The sequence below is a fragment of the Helianthus annuus genome, chromosome 3 (genome assembly GCF_002127325.2).
Source record: "Helianthus annuus cultivar XRQ/B chromosome 3, HanXRQr2.0-SUNRISE, whole genome shotgun sequence".
NCBI classification, from domain to species: domain Eukaryota; kingdom Viridiplantae; phylum Streptophyta; class Magnoliopsida; order Asterales; family Asteraceae; genus Helianthus; species Helianthus annuus.
In genome coordinates, this window is record NC_035435.2 from 117,914,215 (window position 1) to 117,933,327 (window position 19,113).

At 36.7% G+C, this 19,113-nt stretch overlaps 1 protein-coding gene and 1 long non-coding RNA gene across 3 annotated transcripts; one reads left to right on the forward strand and one right to left on the reverse strand.

The window, feature by feature from the left end:
- Positions 1–9,781: 9,781 nt before the first annotated feature.
- LOC110932037 (F-box protein At5g49610) lies at positions 9,782–13,248 on the forward strand. Its single transcript, XM_035988136.1, has 3 exons — positions 9,782–10,234; positions 12,918–13,060; positions 13,104–13,248. Exons 1-3 carry the CDS (start codon positions 9,782–9,784, stop codon positions 13,246–13,248), a joined length of 741 nt encoding a protein of 246 aa, XP_035844029.1.
- Positions 13,249–13,334: 86 nt separating this feature from the next.
- On the reverse strand, positions 13,335–17,006 carry LOC110927983. Of its 2 annotated transcripts, XR_004889673.1 has the most exons (4): positions 16,262–17,006; positions 15,852–15,896; positions 13,796–13,908; positions 13,335–13,731 (listed from the first exon to the last, which is right to left on the reverse strand). It is a non-coding gene; the product is annotated as an uncharacterized LOC110927983 (long non-coding RNA). The 2 variants fall into 2 exon arrangements; XR_004889674.1 differs by lacking the exon at positions 15,852–15,896 and having other exon boundaries at positions 16,262–17,005.
- Between the last annotated feature and the right edge of the window lie 2,107 nt (positions 17,007–19,113).

Sequence of the window (19,113 nt, forward strand, 5' to 3'; positions counted from 1 at the left end):
TGGACCCTTACGTTCCATAGTTTTCACTGTTTGTCACTATTAGTCCCTCTAATGTTTGTTTTCACATACCGGAACCTTATGACACGTGTCAAGACATTATTGGACGAAATTTTTCGAGGTGTTACAACAGGCGTTACAACAGTCACAAATGGAACGCTTGTTACAGTTGCAAGAGGAAGAAAGGGCACACAGACGGGCATGGGAAGAAGAGGAGGCTAGGCGCCAAAATGCACAAAGGGAATTGGACCAACGCCGATGGGGAGCGTTGGCTTTCTCTAACCAAATGGCGATTAATAACGCCAAGGTGCTCCACGATCAAGAGCGCCATCAAAGAGATTATCAAGCCGGTCTTCCTTTTGCCGAACATTCAGGGTGGACCGATTACCCCAACCTTCCTCATCCACAAGGCCCATCCGACCCAACCCATCATTGGCCAGAGGCAGTCGGTTCTAGTTTCATTCCGTTTCCTTACCAACCGCCACCTCAGGGAGAGTCGAGCCCACTAGATAACTACAGGGATATGTTTGAGGCCCTCACTGGTTATCCATATCAGCCGAACCCGCCAGTGAACCCTAATGAGAGATATCAGCGGTAGAGGCAAGGTATGTTTTTGTTGTTGTTGTTGTATATTATTTTGTTTTCGTTATTTTCGTTTGTTTTATTTAAATTTTTGCCTAGTTAAATGAACGTTGTAGGTGTGTTCCCTATATAACCCTCACGAGACCTCTCGTCCTCCCAAGCTATTGGGGGGGTTTAAAAGGGCTTGTTGCATAAGCTAAATGCAACCGTGATTCCTACGAAAGTGAGTTAGGTTTGTTGTTGTTGTAAATTATTTTCCACATAAATCAAAGTAAAATAAGGTATGACTTGGTAATAATTTCATAAAAGTGGTAGAACTAGGTAACTAACAAATTTTGATGGTTGTGAGAAGCATACTTCTACACAAGGGTTAAGATTTGTAGGTACATTGGGTTCGTGGGACAACCACTTTCATGAAGAAAAGAGGAGCACGCGAGAAATGAGCTCAGAAATCAGGTGCATACGTTTCTTTTTACTTCTGATTTTTAGTTAGCAAATAAGTGGAATGTAAATTGTATATTATTTTTCCGGGGTGAAATTTTGGGGGAATTAGCCGTGTCACATCCCTTGTGCGTTTAATACTCTAGTTCTTACACATTGAGGACAATATGTACTTCAAGTGTGGGGATGGGGGAGTAGTAAAAATTTTCGTTTTTGACCCGTTCATTTAAACACTATACATTGAGGACAATGTTTACCTCAAGTGTGGGGATGGGGGGAAATTTCAAAAAATTTTCAAAATTTCTTGTTTCAAAAGCGATCTTAAAAGCACAAGTAACTAAGTCAACGAGGGATGTCACAACCCATTTAGTCTTTTGTCATGGTCAAGTTCAAGTTAATAGCATGACGAGTATTTAGCGGGTGGTTATTTGGGAATAATCCGCTTAAGAAACTAGTATTTTATGCATGTCACATACCATACCCTTTTAGATATGTGAGGTTTTGAGCCACTTTTATATCATAGATTACATACCGATGTTTCTTTGTTTGAGTGGACCATTAGTCATATATTGTAGAACTTGCAACTTTTGATACGTTTGAGACTATAGACCGAATACAAGCACGAGAATGATTAAGGCATTAGGTAAACCTTTTCTCTTAAAACCATTTATCTATCTTTACCCAAATAAATCCCCTAGTCGCCCATTTTGAGCCTAAACCTTTTGTTTGACTACCCTATAGCCCATAACCGTTAAACCTTTTCTTTTAAACCCGTGTGATGAAAATTCGGTTATAGGAATCGTATTTGTATAGTTGCTTTTGATTGTTTACATAAAAAAAATCATTGAGAAAAACACAAAAAGAAGTGTTAGTAGTTGTCGAATAAAAGGGTGAAAGATTATTGCCCATAGTTGATGTTTATATTTAGTTTTGTTTAAGTTAGTGGTTTGTAATAAAAATCGAATTTTCATCGCCTTAGCCACTTTAAAAATATCCTAATTCCTACCCTTAGCCTAGCCCCGTTACAACCCTTACAAGACCTTATGACTTGTGCTTAGTGTTCGTGATCAATGGTGGAGAATGATTGAGTTGCAAGCTTATGCGGGTATGTGTTCTAATCGGTTTTGAGTGAATAGTCTTTGAAGTGCTAATACACTATAAATATTAGCCAATTTACAAGCCGAGTGGAGAGAACATTGTGAGGGACGTGCATGAATTGTTGGTTTCACGGGCGGGTTAATCTTGGGTAACCATTTGTGTATGTAAAATCACATTACTGTTAAATATATCGAAAATTGTAAAGAGTTTGAACTTTAGCATGACATCGGACCTTAACCTTCGTCTCGGGAATGGGGAGTGTATTCATTGTTCGACCCACGTGAAAGTGAAAATCAAATTTGCTTGAGGGCAAGCAAAAGACAAGTGTGGGGATGTGATACGTGGTTGAAAACTGGTGCTTGTAATTGCTTAATTTGATGTTATTACGCAAGTTTTAATTTCGAATGGCCTACTTTTGATTAGATATGTATTTTGCAGGTCTGGCGGAGTTAAAGGAGCTTTTCGGGAGCTTTACGGGTCACCGGGATGAAAAACGAACCACCGGGAAGCGAAACGGGTCAACCGGGGACAAGTAACGCGAAAAACATAAGAGACAGTTTCTGGACACCGTCGCCGACGGTCGTTGTACGTGTGCGTCGCCAGAATGCCCGTAGATAGCAAAGCAAGCCGTCGCTCAGTTTTTAAAACCCACATACCGTCGCCGACGGGGCTTCAGGCCGTCGGCGACGGTCCCTAAATCTTGGCTACGCAAATTTTGTTTCCATTTGGTTTTGAAACGAATCAAAGAGGGTTGTTGGGGATCAATTCTGGGGTTACAATTTCTTTGGAGGTTTGAACTTGACCTTGGAGCCATTATTCAACACAATTCACCTACCATTCCATCTCTACAACACTCACAACCCGAATCACCATCATCATCTTCACAATCAATCCATCATCCACAAACCCTAATCCTTTTACCATCATCATCTTTCACCAAACATCATCATTCACCATTCTCAAGGCTTCAAGATGTTCAATTTCGAGTTCCAATCATCCGGTGATCAAGCTTCTTCAACCATGAGCGGCTAATCATCTCGGTTTCACCCCGGCGTAGGTAGTTGTTAATTTAGGGTTTCGAATTGTTTATTGCTTCAACTTTGTGACAACTTGTGTTTGATTTTTGAAACCTTTGATAATAGTGTTACATTTATTGCGAATTCGTAAATTGTCGAACGATGTTAAAAGTTATGACTTTGCGAAATGGTGATATGTAATTGTGCATTGTCGTGGTTAGGATTTACTTGTGTTGATTACAAAGTGTATTCTTGTCCGTTCTTCGGGATGTTGATAGTTATTAGCACCTAAGTGACGGTACACTAAATCCGCTAATCATATGCATTTGAGTTGAATCTAAAACTTGTAGAAGCCCTAGGTTAGCAATTACCGAAACCGGGTGTGATTCCTTTTTCTTATTATTGTTCTAGTAACCAATTTTCTCGTAATCGTTAATCATTAGTTGTTAATCAATTTAATCAATTCACTTAGTCTAAACTCACATCTCTCAATTAAACAAAAACATAAAGATATTCTAGCAAGTTTCATAAAACGTGACATTTATTTTAATTCAATCGAATCCACACACAAACCACATACTCTTCGTGGTTCGACCCCTTGCTACCACTAACACATAGTTAAGGGTAATTTGGGCTTATAAATATTATCTTTGACCGGAGCGTGACACTCCGATCACCCTTGGCAAACCACCTCTCTCACACTTCACCCACCCACCACCACCATCACAACCCACATCCACTACCATCATCCATCATAGAGTGTGTGTAGTAGTCTCGGGATCCAAGATTGATAGTAAGAGTTCTTGACAATCAAAGACCATGTTTGCCTAAGTCTCTTACATCACTTGGTGAAGACAAATGTTTAGTGTAATACTTTTTATTTTTAATCTTTTCGCACTATATTTGGTTATGTATTAATAACTTTAGTAACTAGTTTCTTATGTTGAAGGTGAATCTTCCTTATCATTTGTCTGTGGTGTCTTGGCGTTATTTTATTGTCTATATAAAATAAAAGATTTACACCATTCATATCTCCACGGTCTATATGGAGATATGTTAGCTACCTGGTCGGGGGTTAAGGGAATGGTTTGGTGAGCGTCTTGCCTTGTTCAGTGTATAGATCCTGCAAGGACCAGGGTCAAGCTTAGTAGGACCTCCTTCAATACCCACTGGTATTGGATGGCGGTGGTTCGAATTTCTTGATCCCCTCATATGTAAACTACTATTAAAACATTAACCCAGCTACTTATGATTGTATCCCTGCTGACTCAAACTACTTAGCCGAGGGTAACGTCACCTTCAAAAAAGGGGCCTACCACATTATGCATTAATAACTTAATTAATTATTTTTCAATAATCTAACCCTTTAGGATTGTATCCTTGCTGACTCAAACTACTGGGTTGAGGGTAACATCACCTTCAAAAGAGGGGTCTACTACTATAACTAAGATAATCTCTTAAAAAGTGCAAAAGTGCGGAAATAATTAAAGGTTACACTAAAGGCGAGTCGGATTCAAGTGATTCATCTTGTCTATTTGTTTTATTTTTATTTTCATTTTTATTTTCAGCATTTTTAGTTTTATTTTCATGTTTAAACCTTTTTCTAAAATTTTGATATTATTAGACGTTGAGGATAAACCGGTACTAAAAGCTCTTGTGTCCTTGGATGACCTATGTATCTTACCAACGCTATACTACGCTCACGATGGGTGCACTTGCCCATATGTGTGATTAGTGTTAGTAAAATATCGTGTTTTATAAATTTAAAACTTGACTAAAGTGTAAAAGGGGCTAAAAATATAAATAAAAATTATATATAACACCACACACATCAATCAGTATACTGACAATCTAAGTGAATCGTTTAGAGTGTTTTTAGCTCAACGACGCTAGTGATTTGTCATAAACTGATATGATCCTCTGATGCGAACTCAAACAAAAATATATCTGTAAATATTTCTTTACTACTTTTCGTTAAAGAAAAATTACAAAAAGATTTTGAATGTGTTTTAGCATAAACTTTGAAAAGTACAAAAAGATTTTGTTTCTACTTTATTTTCGACAACCGATGTTCGAAGACTGAGTTTCAACATCTGAGTATGCTGAACATGTTTCTGAAAATAAACAAGTTTTTAATTGAAAAATATCAAAGACAGTTTGTAGATCTCCAAGGTCAGTAAGTTTGACTTGGTTGATAATTTGTGAAGTTTTGGATTCTTAAAATGTCAAATATGAAGTTATTTGATAGGGGGAGTGAGCCAGGTCATCGATTCTGGAAAACCAAAAACGCTTTCACTTTTAAATATAAATTCAAAATTTATGTGAACAAACGATGTCATGTGCAGTCACATATTTGAAATGCTCCAGCTTATTCATGATTATATGTTTAGAGCAAGATTGTTGATTTTGATCTTTATATTGTCAAATATCTTACAAAAGTTTGAGATTTTGTAGATGATTTGCCAGACTACGATCCCGATAGCTAAGCTTAAGGGGGAGTCTGAAGACAAGCTTGCAAACAAAGAGCCAGGTATCTATCCTGGAGGAGCTTGTGGGGCTTGTAGAATCAGGATCCAAGCAGCTGAAAGCATGGAAGCTTAAAGCAAGGGGAGCCTGAAGGAGGAGTTAAACAAAAGGGGGAGCAGCTGAAGCTGAAAACAGATCCTCGGGGATTTTGTTAGTATCAAGGGAGAGTCTGTGGTTCTGATGATGTCAACACTTTATGAAGACTCAGAGAGAGACACAAAGCTATGAGATTGATCGCAGCAATATCCAAGGGGGAGTCTGTGAGTGCATATGTATATCGCTTGCGTCAATCACGTAACGTAGCTGAAACAAATGACACAAGACTGATGATAAACAGTTCAAGTATGAAGATCATATGTATAAAGAGCAGCTTCGTACGAAGCTGGCTTTGTACGAAGACACATTCATGGCAGCTTCGTACGAAGGAATAGTAGCCTTGTACGAACCCAGTCTTCTATATATAGGTGTCTTGTCTAGTTCATTTGTCTCTTTTGGGCATTCTTGAGGCGAAGCTCTGCCCGTTGGTTTTCACGGTGTAAACGTTGTCAAATCAGTAAAGAAAACAGTTATAATTACATCCTCGTGTTCTCATCCACACACGTGATTGGATTCCGCACATATCACGTGTCGGTACGCATTCATCGGTTGAAGATTCGATCCAGGGTTCGAATTCACATACAAAGTCAAAACAGTTCTGCAACAACTGATCCAGAATAAACAGTTCTTTGGATTCCTTCTCCTTCCAATGACAAAGGCATTTAACATCTGTTGCTTTTAAGGTCTGCTCAATGCTAAAGTCTGCTGGTTCACTAAAGTCTGTTGAAGTTAAACCACTGATGAAGACCAAATGATTGCTGGAAGCAAAGGTTTGATCATCCTTTGAAGAAGGTCTGCTAAAGCTTCATCAGAGGATAGAGCCCATCAGAGTTTAGAGTCAGCAGTGTTTTGTAATCAGTGCTTTATTAATGTAACAGTGTTTAGCTAGCAGAGTTTAGAGGTTGTTAGTATTGTTAGATGTCATTGTCTAGGTGATGTCAGCAAAGATGCCACAATGGTTAGGTTTTTACTATAAATAAACAGTGCATGTACTGTTCTATTAGATCACTTCACACACTTGCATTTTGTACGAACAAACACTGTGATCTCGGGCTGAGGGGGATTTATAATTCATGCATACGTGAATCATTGTGTAATACAATCATTCAACTTAAAGTGTTCATGATGATAGCATATCTTCCACTGTTCGTGTTATAAAGTTTTCTTCATTCCGCTGCATATTATTCATACTTATTATCATCTTTTGATTCTTCATCTTAAAACAAACACAAACAATTCAAACTTAGATCCTAACAATAATCTAATGGCCACAAGCATTTTGGTTCATTGGGAAGATCTGCCTATCACTGAAGCTACGTGGGAGGATTCAGAAGAGTTTCAGTTTAGATTTCCTCATTTCAATTCTTGAGACAAGAATTTTGTTAGGGGGAAGTATTGTTAGGAGACAAAAGTATAAGGGTCAATATCGTAATTGTTGAAAGATAGTTCAGGGGCTATTGTGTAATTATTGTAATAAAAGGGGGTTAATTGTAAAAGGGGGTGGTTAGTTGTTAACAGGTTAGTTAGAAGGGTTGTTAGTAGTGGTTAAACAGTTGTATAAGTAGGATTAGCCGTTTTTAATTTTAATGAAAGTAGCATGATTAATCATATTTCTTCTTCTCTTTGGTTCTGTTCGTTCTATCATAGTGGGGAGTTAAATCATTGATCAACCATTGGTTTGTTGGTTGTCTTTTTGAGAGACCATACGAATTGAAGTTAATGCAATCGATTAAATAAAACAAATATATCTAGTAAAATTCAAATGATAGCAAAGATTTCCTCTATCCTTAGGGATAGAGACCCTCGGCTCTAAAAAAAACTGTTTTTCTACTTTTGACATGTAAAGTATAATGAAGTGTTGCTAAGAAACAAACAAGAAAAAAATACTAATAATAATAGTGGTACCCTACCGATAACATAAAGTTGTGAGAAAACTATAGCAGTAACAAATAAACAAACAAAGAACAAGAAAAAGTAGCACGGAGCCGTTTGAATTAAATAGAATAGTTTTATTGTCAAAAACATTTATGTTCACAGTGTTTTAAGTCTTCAAATGTTTGATTTTGTTATCATTTGTCTCATCTTCAAAACTTGAAATAGTAGAATGGGATGCTTGTATTTTGCCGTTTAAAAATTTAGTTTCTTAAAAAGAAATACTTGCGAAATGGTGATTACTTAACAATATTGTTGCGCGAACTTAATGCGGTGGGTGCAAAGAGAAGTTGTAGATATGCATGTGGAACTTCAAGGTCGAAAGGTAAACTAGTCAATTTTTTTTCTGCGCACATTTTGTGATTCATTTTCTTTTCAGATTCAACATGACTGATTGAAAAGTTGGTTAAAATTTATTCTTCAAATTGAAATTTTGAAGTTATTGTGGATTCTAGTTTTACATTTTAGGTTCAAAATTTGTAAAATCATTTTACTTTAAACAAATAAACTGATTTTTATTGTTTCTGAAATTCTCAGGAAGATATGAATATCTCTTACTTGACACATGTGAGTGAAATGGCGAAAAAGATAGAAACTTTAGTGAAGATCACTACTATATTGAAAGGTGTCATCCAAAATAAGGTAATTTTTGTTTGACATTATAAAAGCAAGCAGACACTTCCCTATCATCTTCCCAAAATGCAAACCCTAATCCAGCACTTTGAAAAGACACAAACTCGCCAATAAACAACACTTTTTTTGCTCAAGGTTTGAGTGCAAGTGCCAAACCAAACTTCGGCGTTTTATCCAAAGCATTGGTTTCCAACTCACTAGAGATTGTCACAAGTGATTTCAGAAGAATCTCGTGCTCCAACACCGCACCCCGCTTTCCATGGTTGTTAAGCTTACCCTTGACCACAGTCAAACTATCAACAGCATACGACCCGCCAACTGTGAAGGTGTTCTCGTTTAACGAGAACCTTCTAGTAATTTCCCCGACGGTAGCGGTTTTCTTTGATTTATCCAGATGGTGTATAAATGATGCCTTTATCATGTCCCCTTTATCGCCGCTGAAAAAAAAACTGAAAAATATCGATTAGTGGGTTTAATGCGATAATCTGATATCATGATGCAGTGAAACCAGTTACAAGATTATGGAAGCACTCGAATCAGGTTTGTTAACACTTATGCTAGCGTTGTATTTGGTAAATCTCCCCCAAAAACTTGTTGTTTGGCACTTGCATTTGGGGAAGTATCTGCTTGCTTTTATAAGGTCAAGCAACAAGTTATTTAATTTTATTATTTTAATTAATAATTTGTTATAATAAAATTTATAATTACCATTTTGCCCCTGAGGAAAAGGGCAAAACACTAGGATTTTATTTGAGAAATCTGAGCTGGTTTTACGTTTGGATGAAAATAGCAATAAAACTGAAACCACATAGACCCAGATTCAAAAGGTTTGAGTTTTGGACTAAAGTGACAAAAGTGAACAAACCTCAGGGACCAAAATGGCAGTTTACTCCCGGATATTATTTGAGAATCTGAGCTGATTTTACTTTTGGACCAAAATGACAATAAAACAAAAACCACATGGATCCAGATTCAAAAAGTTTGAGTTTTGAACTAAAGTGGCAAAAGTGACTAAACCTCAGTGACCAAAATGGCAAATTACTCTTATTTTTTTCGGTAACGGTGTTATGTTGAACCGTCTTAAATAAAAAATTAAATCGTTGTAAAAGAACTTATTTTGTACAGAGAGGCTTGTAGAGGTTTGTTGATGTAGATGTTGTTAGCTAAGAAAGCCAATTAAGCTACCGACATCATCGTTATAGGCTTATAGCAACGTTAATTTCGGAGATAAACATACCTGTCCCAGTTTTAAATGATTTCTGTGAAAGATTATATCAATTAAAAATCAATGAATTCTAGTGTTTGATTTTATAATTAGTAAATAAATAACCTTTAAATAAATTTTCAAGGCTCAAATTGGGCCTAGCCCTAAAACACTTATATATTCTGCATGGAAGACGAATGCCTTAATCAACCATTCCACAAACACCAAAACCCTAGTTTTGTTGTATTCTCTAACGATGGAAGACGTGTTACCAGAAAGTGTCATGTTGGACGTTTTATCCAGACTTCCTGCCAAAGCAATCATCCGCTTCAAGCGCGTGTGCAGAAAGTGGCGTGATCTTGTTTCCGATCCTTACTTTGTTCATCTTCATCACTCGAGATCCCGTGAGGCCCTCATGATTGATTGGCAAGGAAGTTTAGAGTGGGTTGAGATGATGGAACACGAAGATGAGTACCACCTCCACCCTGTGAAGAGCCTAAGCATTCTTATAGATCCTTCTTTTAGTTTCGCGGGTTCCGTCAATGGTTTGATCTGCTGTTATCGTCCATATGATTCCGTTTACATATTAAATCCTGTTTTGAAAGAATATATGATCCTTCCTAAACCACAATTGGAGAATGTGATATATACTTATGGTTTCGGTGTTTCAACAGCAGGGGAATACAAAGTGATACTTTGCAACCGGACAGTAAGCTTTGTCCAAAATAAGGTTTACAGGACTGTTCATACTTTAGTTCACACTATTGGCACTAACCAATGGAGAGTTTTGCGACAAACCCTTAACCCCCAAATCCCAATACGGAATGGTCCTGGTGTTTTTCTCAATAGTCATGTGTATTGGCTTGGTTATGGCCAAGTTTTTGGTTTTGATTTGAATACAGAGACATTTGAGTTATTTCCATCTCCTAGTGGACGTTACCGAAAATCCAAGTTAGGAGTCCTGAAAGGTAGGTTAAGTCTAATTATATACGGTCCCTCAAAATTAGAGGTCTGGGTGATGAACGGGAGAACTTGGTATAAAGAGAGAACTATCCAAGAAAATATAAGCCCTCTTATTCTTGAATCGCAACCCTTGTGTCTCATAGATGGTTTAAAAGGTACTAGTATTTTGATAGTCCATCATAAAGCAACAAACAAGCTTCTGGCCTATTGTCTTTACACGAATGCTACTCTACACCTAAATTATCAGGCCAACTCCTTTACAGTAATGACTTATCGTCCTAGCTTTGTTAAACTCCACAGCTTTCAGAGAGTTGATTTCACGTACGAAAAGGTAACAAAACACCATTGTTATTTCTTTTGACAATGTTGTTTTTATTTCTTTATTATTTTTGGTCCAAGGAGTTTCAAGGTTTGGTTGGTCACCAGTAATCTGCCATAAAACTTCATAAGAAAAGAAGAATTGAATGCAAATTTGTTAAGACAACATTTTAACTGTGTTGTTTTTATTTGGCTTTTGCTTTGATCTAGTTGACTCAGCCTAAATTTAAAAGCATATATATATATATGAAATGTATTCCAAATTTGAGGTAATTACTGTGATGATATGGTAGTATGGTTTCAATTCTTTCATGAATAATTTCACATTCCATTGAAGATCCTAAATACCCCCAAAATGCTCATTGTTCATTTTAAGTCTGGTCTTACTACTAATACACTGAGTGTCTTAATACACTCTTACTAATGCTTTTTTTTTAAGAAATACAGAAAGTGTGTCAGTTAACAGAACCCGATCCAATCAGTGGTTTCAATTCTTTCAAGAAATGCTACAAAATGAAATAAATATTAGAGCAAACAAATTTCAACAAAAGACGGCCTATGTGCTCGTGGTATATATGCTGAACGTTAATTATCCCATCTGCGGTAGATGTAATGTTATGGCTGAATCGGTGGAATTCACCACACCCTTTTCATTTGTTATGTGGCTAAATCCATATGGTGGGAGATTATTATTTGGATGGAGTACTTCGAGTTTGAATCATACCTTATAGCTGGAAGAAGATAGCGGAGGCGATTCTTTTGACTTGTATGTGGGAGATTTGGGAAGAACGTAATGAGATGGAGTTCAATAAACGTTCCATTCCTATATATATATTAGGCTACCCGTCGAGGACCGGCGCCGACGCAACACCATCCCCCCCCCTCTCCGTCCTCTCCGTCGACACCAAGACGTTTGAGACAGTCCACTAAAGGACAAAAATGTGTGAGGAACGATGATTAATGTGTGTGGAAGATTAAAAAAAATATAAAAGTGGTGGGGTAGGATCATCTAGAACCATCCTCCCATTTTCACTAGTTTTGTGGGATGAACCATTCTTGGGAGGACTATGATGTGGCGCCTATGTGGCGGATCATCCTCCAAGGGAGGATGGGCACCATACCCTCTAGCCTTAGGGGGTGGCAACAAAAACCAATCATGATATTTTGGGTTATTTTGGGCCTCTTTAAAAAGGAAATAAGTCAAAATGGGCTGAGGGATTTAGTCAAGATGTGTTAGGATGGGTTTTAAAATACCCATTTAAATTTTAACATGGGTCAGGATGGGTTTTTAACAATGTAACATTGTAACCGTAAAACGCATCAGACTTCATGACGTTAAGGCATCCTCCCAACTGTCAAACAATCAACAACCATGTCTTCATCGATAACCTTCTTCTTCTTCTAACTACGAACTAGGGTTTACCCTCACTCGATTCAATCGCCATCATCTTCCACCGACGACTCCACCACCACATCGCCGCTCCTCACCACCACCGACGACCAGTGTTTGCTTTATATGGTTTGTGTGTGTGTTGAGTATAAACATAGGAATCAGCAGCGGTTGGCTGATTTGAGATCGGAAGTCAATAGTGGAATTTGGGGTTTATTGGGTTATTTTGTTTATCGTAAATCCAGTTCTGTTAGTCATATGAATTTTTGTTAGCGAGTAAGTTAACTGTTATTTTAATTAAACTAGTAGATTGAAATCTTTCTGGATACAAATTTGATTAACAAACTTGCTCATTGCTTATGAATAAAACAATTTATAAGTTGTTGAACACCTACTGTTTGATGAAATGCCTAACAGAGATTAAGCTATTATTTTTCATATGTCACCAATAGGTACTGATCAGTTTCACAAATAAAACAGTATAATTGTACAATATTTCTTTGTTAAGTTCGTTCGCGGGCCTATACGATAGTGGGTTCGTTATTGGTCAGAGTTAAGTTAATCATATAGAAGTTGTAAATTTCATAGGAAAGTTATATTTGTTTGTTGCCCAATTGTTGAGATCTTGAAGAAAATATAACTTTATATTTAATAAAATGAGTTTGATTGATGAATTTTCTTTTATGTTCAAGTTTTGAAATATGAAAAGTATTATTGAAAGGGTCATGAGGTGCCAAGTGGATGGCCATTCGGGCTCGGTAGTATAAACACAAGACTTGGTATACGAGAGTGTGTGGAGGCTGATACGGGTGCGAGAGAACTCCACCACCACATCGCCGCTCCTCACCACCACCGACGGCCAGTGTTTGTGTCATATGGTTTGTGTGTGTGTTGAGTATAAACACAGGAATCAGCAGCGGTTGGCTGATTTGAGACCGGAAGTTAATAGAGGAAATTCGAATTCGAGTTTATTGAACTCGGAGAGTGAGCGTAGGGATTTAGCACTAGATATGTCACAGAATGATGATGAGGATTCCATGTACAAATTTTAATTTAACTAGGTGGGTTCACCCGCGCGTTGCGTCGGGAATTCGACCAGTATCGGTTTGGTTCATTATGATATTGCACTCGAAACCGATACAAAAATCTAATACACTAAGTCGTGATATCAAAACGTGTTTTGTATCGATGCAAAAACGGGTCATAACCTCAACATCGGGTTAAAGGACCATTAAAAAAACGCGATAAATGCCTGAACGAATCTGCTAATATGAACCATTAACAAAAACAAAAAAACCTCATGACATGGTCATTAACAGAGACGGTACATAGACAAATATGATGCAAAGTTGAACTGGTGCTGTGGTGTGTTATTGCTATGTAAGGAAACCATTGAAGTTGTTTTACCAGATCTTATGCAAGTTGTGTGGGATACAATCTTCAACATTCATCTTGAAGCTCGCATATGTAATCTTTGATAGAATAGCAAGACTGAAGGCTGATCATTGCATCAAGATATGTGGTATTCTTTAGGTCTATGAATGCAAAATACGATGTTTAGTAGAAATAACAATAAGTTATTTAAAAGGTTAAGCTTACGTCATGTCGTCATTGTCGAGAGGTTGATATTGAAGTTGTTATAGGGGGTGTATGCGCCTCTTTCCCCTGCTAAATGAAGTTTCACAGCACTATCGAGTAATAGTTTCAAGGGCCTGCAGATATAATTATGCTTGTTAGTTTAGAAAAAAATACAAATTCTATTATACCTTAAACAATTACCAACCTTGGGTTATGTCCCGTTTTTCTAAAAGTCACACCTTTTAATTCATTTTACACACACCCTTTCATTTTATATTATATACTATTAATTAATAATTCTTTTAAAATAAGTCGGGATGATATGATATATTGCAAAGCGGTGCAACCTTTGTGAACCAACCGACATAATACTTGGAATTGGTGGAGTTTATTTTATGTACAGGTTTAATTGTTGACTTTCATGTAGCGGTTCGTCATTCTGCAAAAGTCACAACGATTTGTGCAAACGGTATTTCAACCCTATATAAGGCAGCCTCTCATTTGATCAAAAATCCAATTCAATGGACCTAACCGGCGCACAACTGTAAACTGCTGTATCTACTACGCAAAGCAACCATCTACAACCACGTACTGTTCCGACTATATAATTGCTTACAACCACAGAAAGACAAAACTGATAATCGTCATTGGAAATTAACTTTGCCATCTTGATTTCTTGGTCCGAAAACAGGGATCGGTGTTTCCGTAGAGTTGCACTTTTACAGAGATAGATCGATTAAAATTTGGCTATGATATCAATATGATAGCCATTGATGGTATATTAGAGAATTGTTCAACCAAGAAATGGACAATAGTTTTACAAATGAGATTGCATCGTTATTTATGCTTTGTGAAACAATGCTTCTAATCTTGGTGTTGGTTCGGTGGTGCTAACAGACACCGGTGATTTCCTCGAATGTCAAACATGATCATGACTCCTAAATCAATGCAACTATAGATGATGGAGAAATGAAAACGGAAACATGATCAAAACTAATTTCCAAATTATATGCATGTAATACGTCAAATTGAATTTTTTTTGAACGTCCAACATAAGAATCGTCGGGTACTCCGTACGCGGCACCCATTGGCCGAAAGGTAGCCTGCGGCAGCCCAACCTGCACGCACGGAGCCCCTAGCCCACCATGCCACCAGTTCCGGGGAAAACCCGACCCTACACCCGCCCGAGGGCACGACAATGCAGAGCCGGTAAAACCCGGGTGGATCAGGAATCGAACTCGAGACCATTCGGCCAGGAATCAAATTGAATTAGATGTGCTTTTTAGATTAGAAAGAAACGATTACCATTTCTTAAAAATCCTTAAATGTGTTGTTTTTTACTTTAATAGCCATCACATAGATGTCATGGAAATCACAAATTTTGCAATTGCCAGTTGTGTAATTTGGTCCATGCACGCTATGTGCTTGCGGCTAGCGATATCTATCCATTTTGTGAGTTTTTGTTTAACACGGAGATGACGCAACACAATGTAGCCTGAATATATTAACTAACCTCTAACTTTTATTTTTAAATTACATGTTATATCTATATCTAAAAAAAACTTCTGCGCATATAGAGGTGTGGTCAAATGGGTCGGGTCGGGTGAGGTCAGGCCACAAACTATTTTTGCCAATTTTTAAAAGGTTTTTATATATAACCTCTGCTTTAACTATGTCCCGCCGCAACGCGCGGATTGACGTTAACTCGTTATATACATAAACCAAATAAGAAATCCACTATATAAAATACATTTTAGACAGGTCAAGCTGCGAACCCAGCGGGTTGTCAATAACATAGACCATTTATGACATGTTCGAGGGTGTAAACAAAAACTTACCCGAACCCCTTCACAGTGGTTAAATGGGTCGACCTTACACTATATATCGAAAAGATCTCAGAAGGTAGAATAACTTTTTATGTTGCAAAATTAATGAATAGCGTTCACAAATCTCAAACCCAACTACTTATTTAACAACCTAACTACAAATAATACATTCGAGAAATATTACATGATATGTGTAAGGTTAACCAAAAAAATTAGTAAATTATAAGACTTCTGGAAGAGATAAAATAAACCTTTTTAGTTGTATTAGTAATGACAAAATTCAACATGTCCATAACCTGCAAATCGACAAACCCTATTAAGTATGCAATCTTTTGTGACAGATTAAAATCCTAACATGACATATACACAAATTATAGAATAAATAATTAGCTAAAAATCTTAAGCCTTATATAAGTAACAAACATGTAAATGTTCATCAGATTACTATAAATGAGAAAAAAGAAAACCAACACACAGATTCACCAAACAAATTGATCTTCAGGATTATAATAACAAAACACAAACACACAGAAACTGGATACATGAACTATTTAATCCCACACAAAAATGAATTGATTTACTAAATTGTAATAGGAAAACACAGATATGCATAAATTAGATTATTGAACCAAAAAACTTAACACAATCAATGCACATGTACCTCAACAATGAAACTAATTTACGGTTCAAGTCTGTCACGAAGATCATCTGAGGGATTTGTTTATCAATACCCGGTGGCTCCTGGCTTCGAAGGATTTCACAAATACGGCTGATTGTTGTTGGTACTTGGTAAGGACGGTGGTGATGTTTGATATCCGGTACAGGCTTAGGTCGATTTAGGCCTCAACTTGTTTTTTTCTTGAATTAGGGCTCAGGAGAAATGGAACCCTCAACGCCACCACCGTGTCACCGTCGCCAACGTATCTCCGCCCGCTCTCCTCTCTCTCTCTCTCTACCGTATGCTGCTTCTCTCTGTTGCTCTTTGTATGTCTCGCATGTACCGCCGCCGGAACCCTAGAACCCTCGGCCGTCAAGTTCCCATTCAGCGACGATCGACAACATTACCGTATGCTGCTTCTCTCTCTACCGTCTCCAGAATCGACCGATTAGAGTGACCGGTACCGCCGCCGGAACCCTAGAACCCCCGGCCGTCACGTTCCCATTCAGTGATGATCGACAACATTACCGTCAGCCGGAGACCATAGCCGGTTCCTCCATCACCGCCGCGCCTCTCTCTATCTTACTCTGCCTCCGCCGAGCTCTCTCTCTCCCTCCGTCGCCCACTCTCTCTCTCTCTTTGTACCGCCAGTAACCTTTAAATACCCCTTGACTTTTACTGCCGTCGCCCACTCTCTCTCTCTCTTTGTACCGCCAGTAACCTTTAAATACCCCTTGACTTTTACTGTTCATTACATTCCTCTATTAATATAGGAGAATATACAGGAGAATGATGATGGGGAAGTTATTTGTTTTATTTGGTTTTTGAGGTTGTTCCAATGTATCAAAAATGCAGTTTTCTACTTTTCTGATCTTTTTTTTATTTTTTCTGATTTTTTTTAATTTTTTTGATTTTTTTTTTGGAATTTTTTTGAATTTTTGAATTTTTCTGATTTTAATTATTATTTTTTTAATTTTTGGATTTTTTTAGTTTTTCTGAATTTTTTAAATTTTCTGATTTTTTAAATTTTTTTGATTTTTTGATTTTTTTTTTTTTTGAATATTTTAGTTTTTCTGATTTTTTTTTAATTTTTTGATTTTTTTAAATTTTTTAGTTTTTCTGATTTTTTTTAATTTTTTTATATTTTTTTAATTTTTCTGATTTTTTTAAAAAAATTTTGAATTTTTTTAAAATTCTCTGATTTTTTTTTTTTAATTTTAGCCTATCATGATCGAAACCCATTGTGACCTAAACCCATCTAGAACTTTTTCTTAAAAAACCCGTACCCATCCTAACCCATTACCCAAACCTACCCAACCCACCCATTTTGCCACCTCTAATATATATTATGGGGCATGCGTTTCGCTGGCTAAGGTGTAGAACATAAGAGTTAAATGCCATTTTAGTCCCTATGGTTTGATCATTTTGCCAGTTTAGTCCAAAAGTTTGAAACGTTGCCATTTTAGTCCACTGGGTTAACTTCGTCTATTTTTTATGTTAGGTAGAAGGGTAATTCTATCATTTTATATGGTCGAATTGTCCTTCTAATTAACCGAATTGCATTTAAAATGACCAAAATGTCCGTCAAATACAAACGAGTCTTAACATACAAAATGCCCTTAATGTGAGAAGTGAAGGGAATTTTTTTTTGAATTTTTTCCCTACTACTAAAAAATGATGTTTAATTGCAAAATGTAAAAAAAAATCATGATTTTACAGTAGTAAAGTAATTATTGTAAAATCACGATTTTTTTGGATTCTAAGACTAAAATACGTGCTTTATAAGATTTGGAAAAAGATTTCAAAAAAAAATCTCTCATTCACTTCTCACGTTAAGGGTATTTTGTATGTTAAGACTTATTTGTACAATAATTTAACCCATAATATATAACATCAGAAAGCGAGATTGTTACAACTCTACGCACCCACAAAACGCCTATTAAACAAGGACCAAATTTTTCGTATCACCAACTCCTCACACTAGAAGTGTTTTAAGTTTTAACTAGCTAAATTTAAATGCTCGATTATTAATCGAATCAAAGTATTTGAGTTTTGAAAGTGATAAGTTTGAAACCTAAAATGCATAACCAAAGGGAAAAACTATTTTAAATAAATAAAAATAAGTATTTTTTTACAATACTAATCATTTTTAAATGATACTACACCTATCATATCATATAGGTGTAGTATAGATCTCATATTCGCCTCGTATAAGTCTATAATTGTGATATCGTAACGTATCGTATAGTGTAGTATAGTTCTATATGTGTCTTATACTACACGATACAATACTACATCCATAGGTCTACACGGGACCTATACGAGACTTTATATATACTATAATATAGGATATGATACTTAACAATGTTTTTTATTTATTTTTTTTAAAAAGTACTTATTATAAAACTTTGCTAAAGCGATAAATATTGTATAAAAATGTTTCTTAACCCCCCCCCCTTTATATACGATGGGCAAAAAAGACCATTTTACTAGGGGAAGGATCAAATACGGGACCTATACACTAAATCTATAGGCATATACAAGACTTATACTATACTAGGGAAGGATCAAATACAAAACAATCTTTTTTCTTTTGGAAAACGACATTGCCCTTGTCAAATTTTATTAAAAAAGAATAATAAAAAGGCAACCGAGCGCATCTCCCCCCCCCCTTCTAGACGTTTTACCAGAGAGGGTTGGAAACCGCAGAAATAAGACAAACTAAGGGCCCACGACCCACACGAAGATGAAACATACTTAAAGGCTTGAGGCCTACACATGAAACCAAATAAAATAGAGCATAACACACTTGTACTCAGACTTCCAAACCTAATCTTCAATCCATGCCCAAGTTT

Coding starts and splice junctions, on each gene's coding strand:
- LOC110932037 (XM_035988136.1), top strand. CDS start 9,782: ATGGAAGACGTGTTACCAGAAAGTGTCATGTTGGACGTTTTATCCAGA. Junction 10,235..12,917: donor TGATACTTTGCAACCGGACA/GTAAGCTTTGTC, acceptor TATTATTGAAAG/GGTCATGAGGTGCCAAGTGG. Junction 13,061..13,103: donor CACCACCACCGACGGCCAGT/GTTTGTGTCATA, acceptor GTATAAACACAG/GAATCAGCAGCGGTTGGCTG.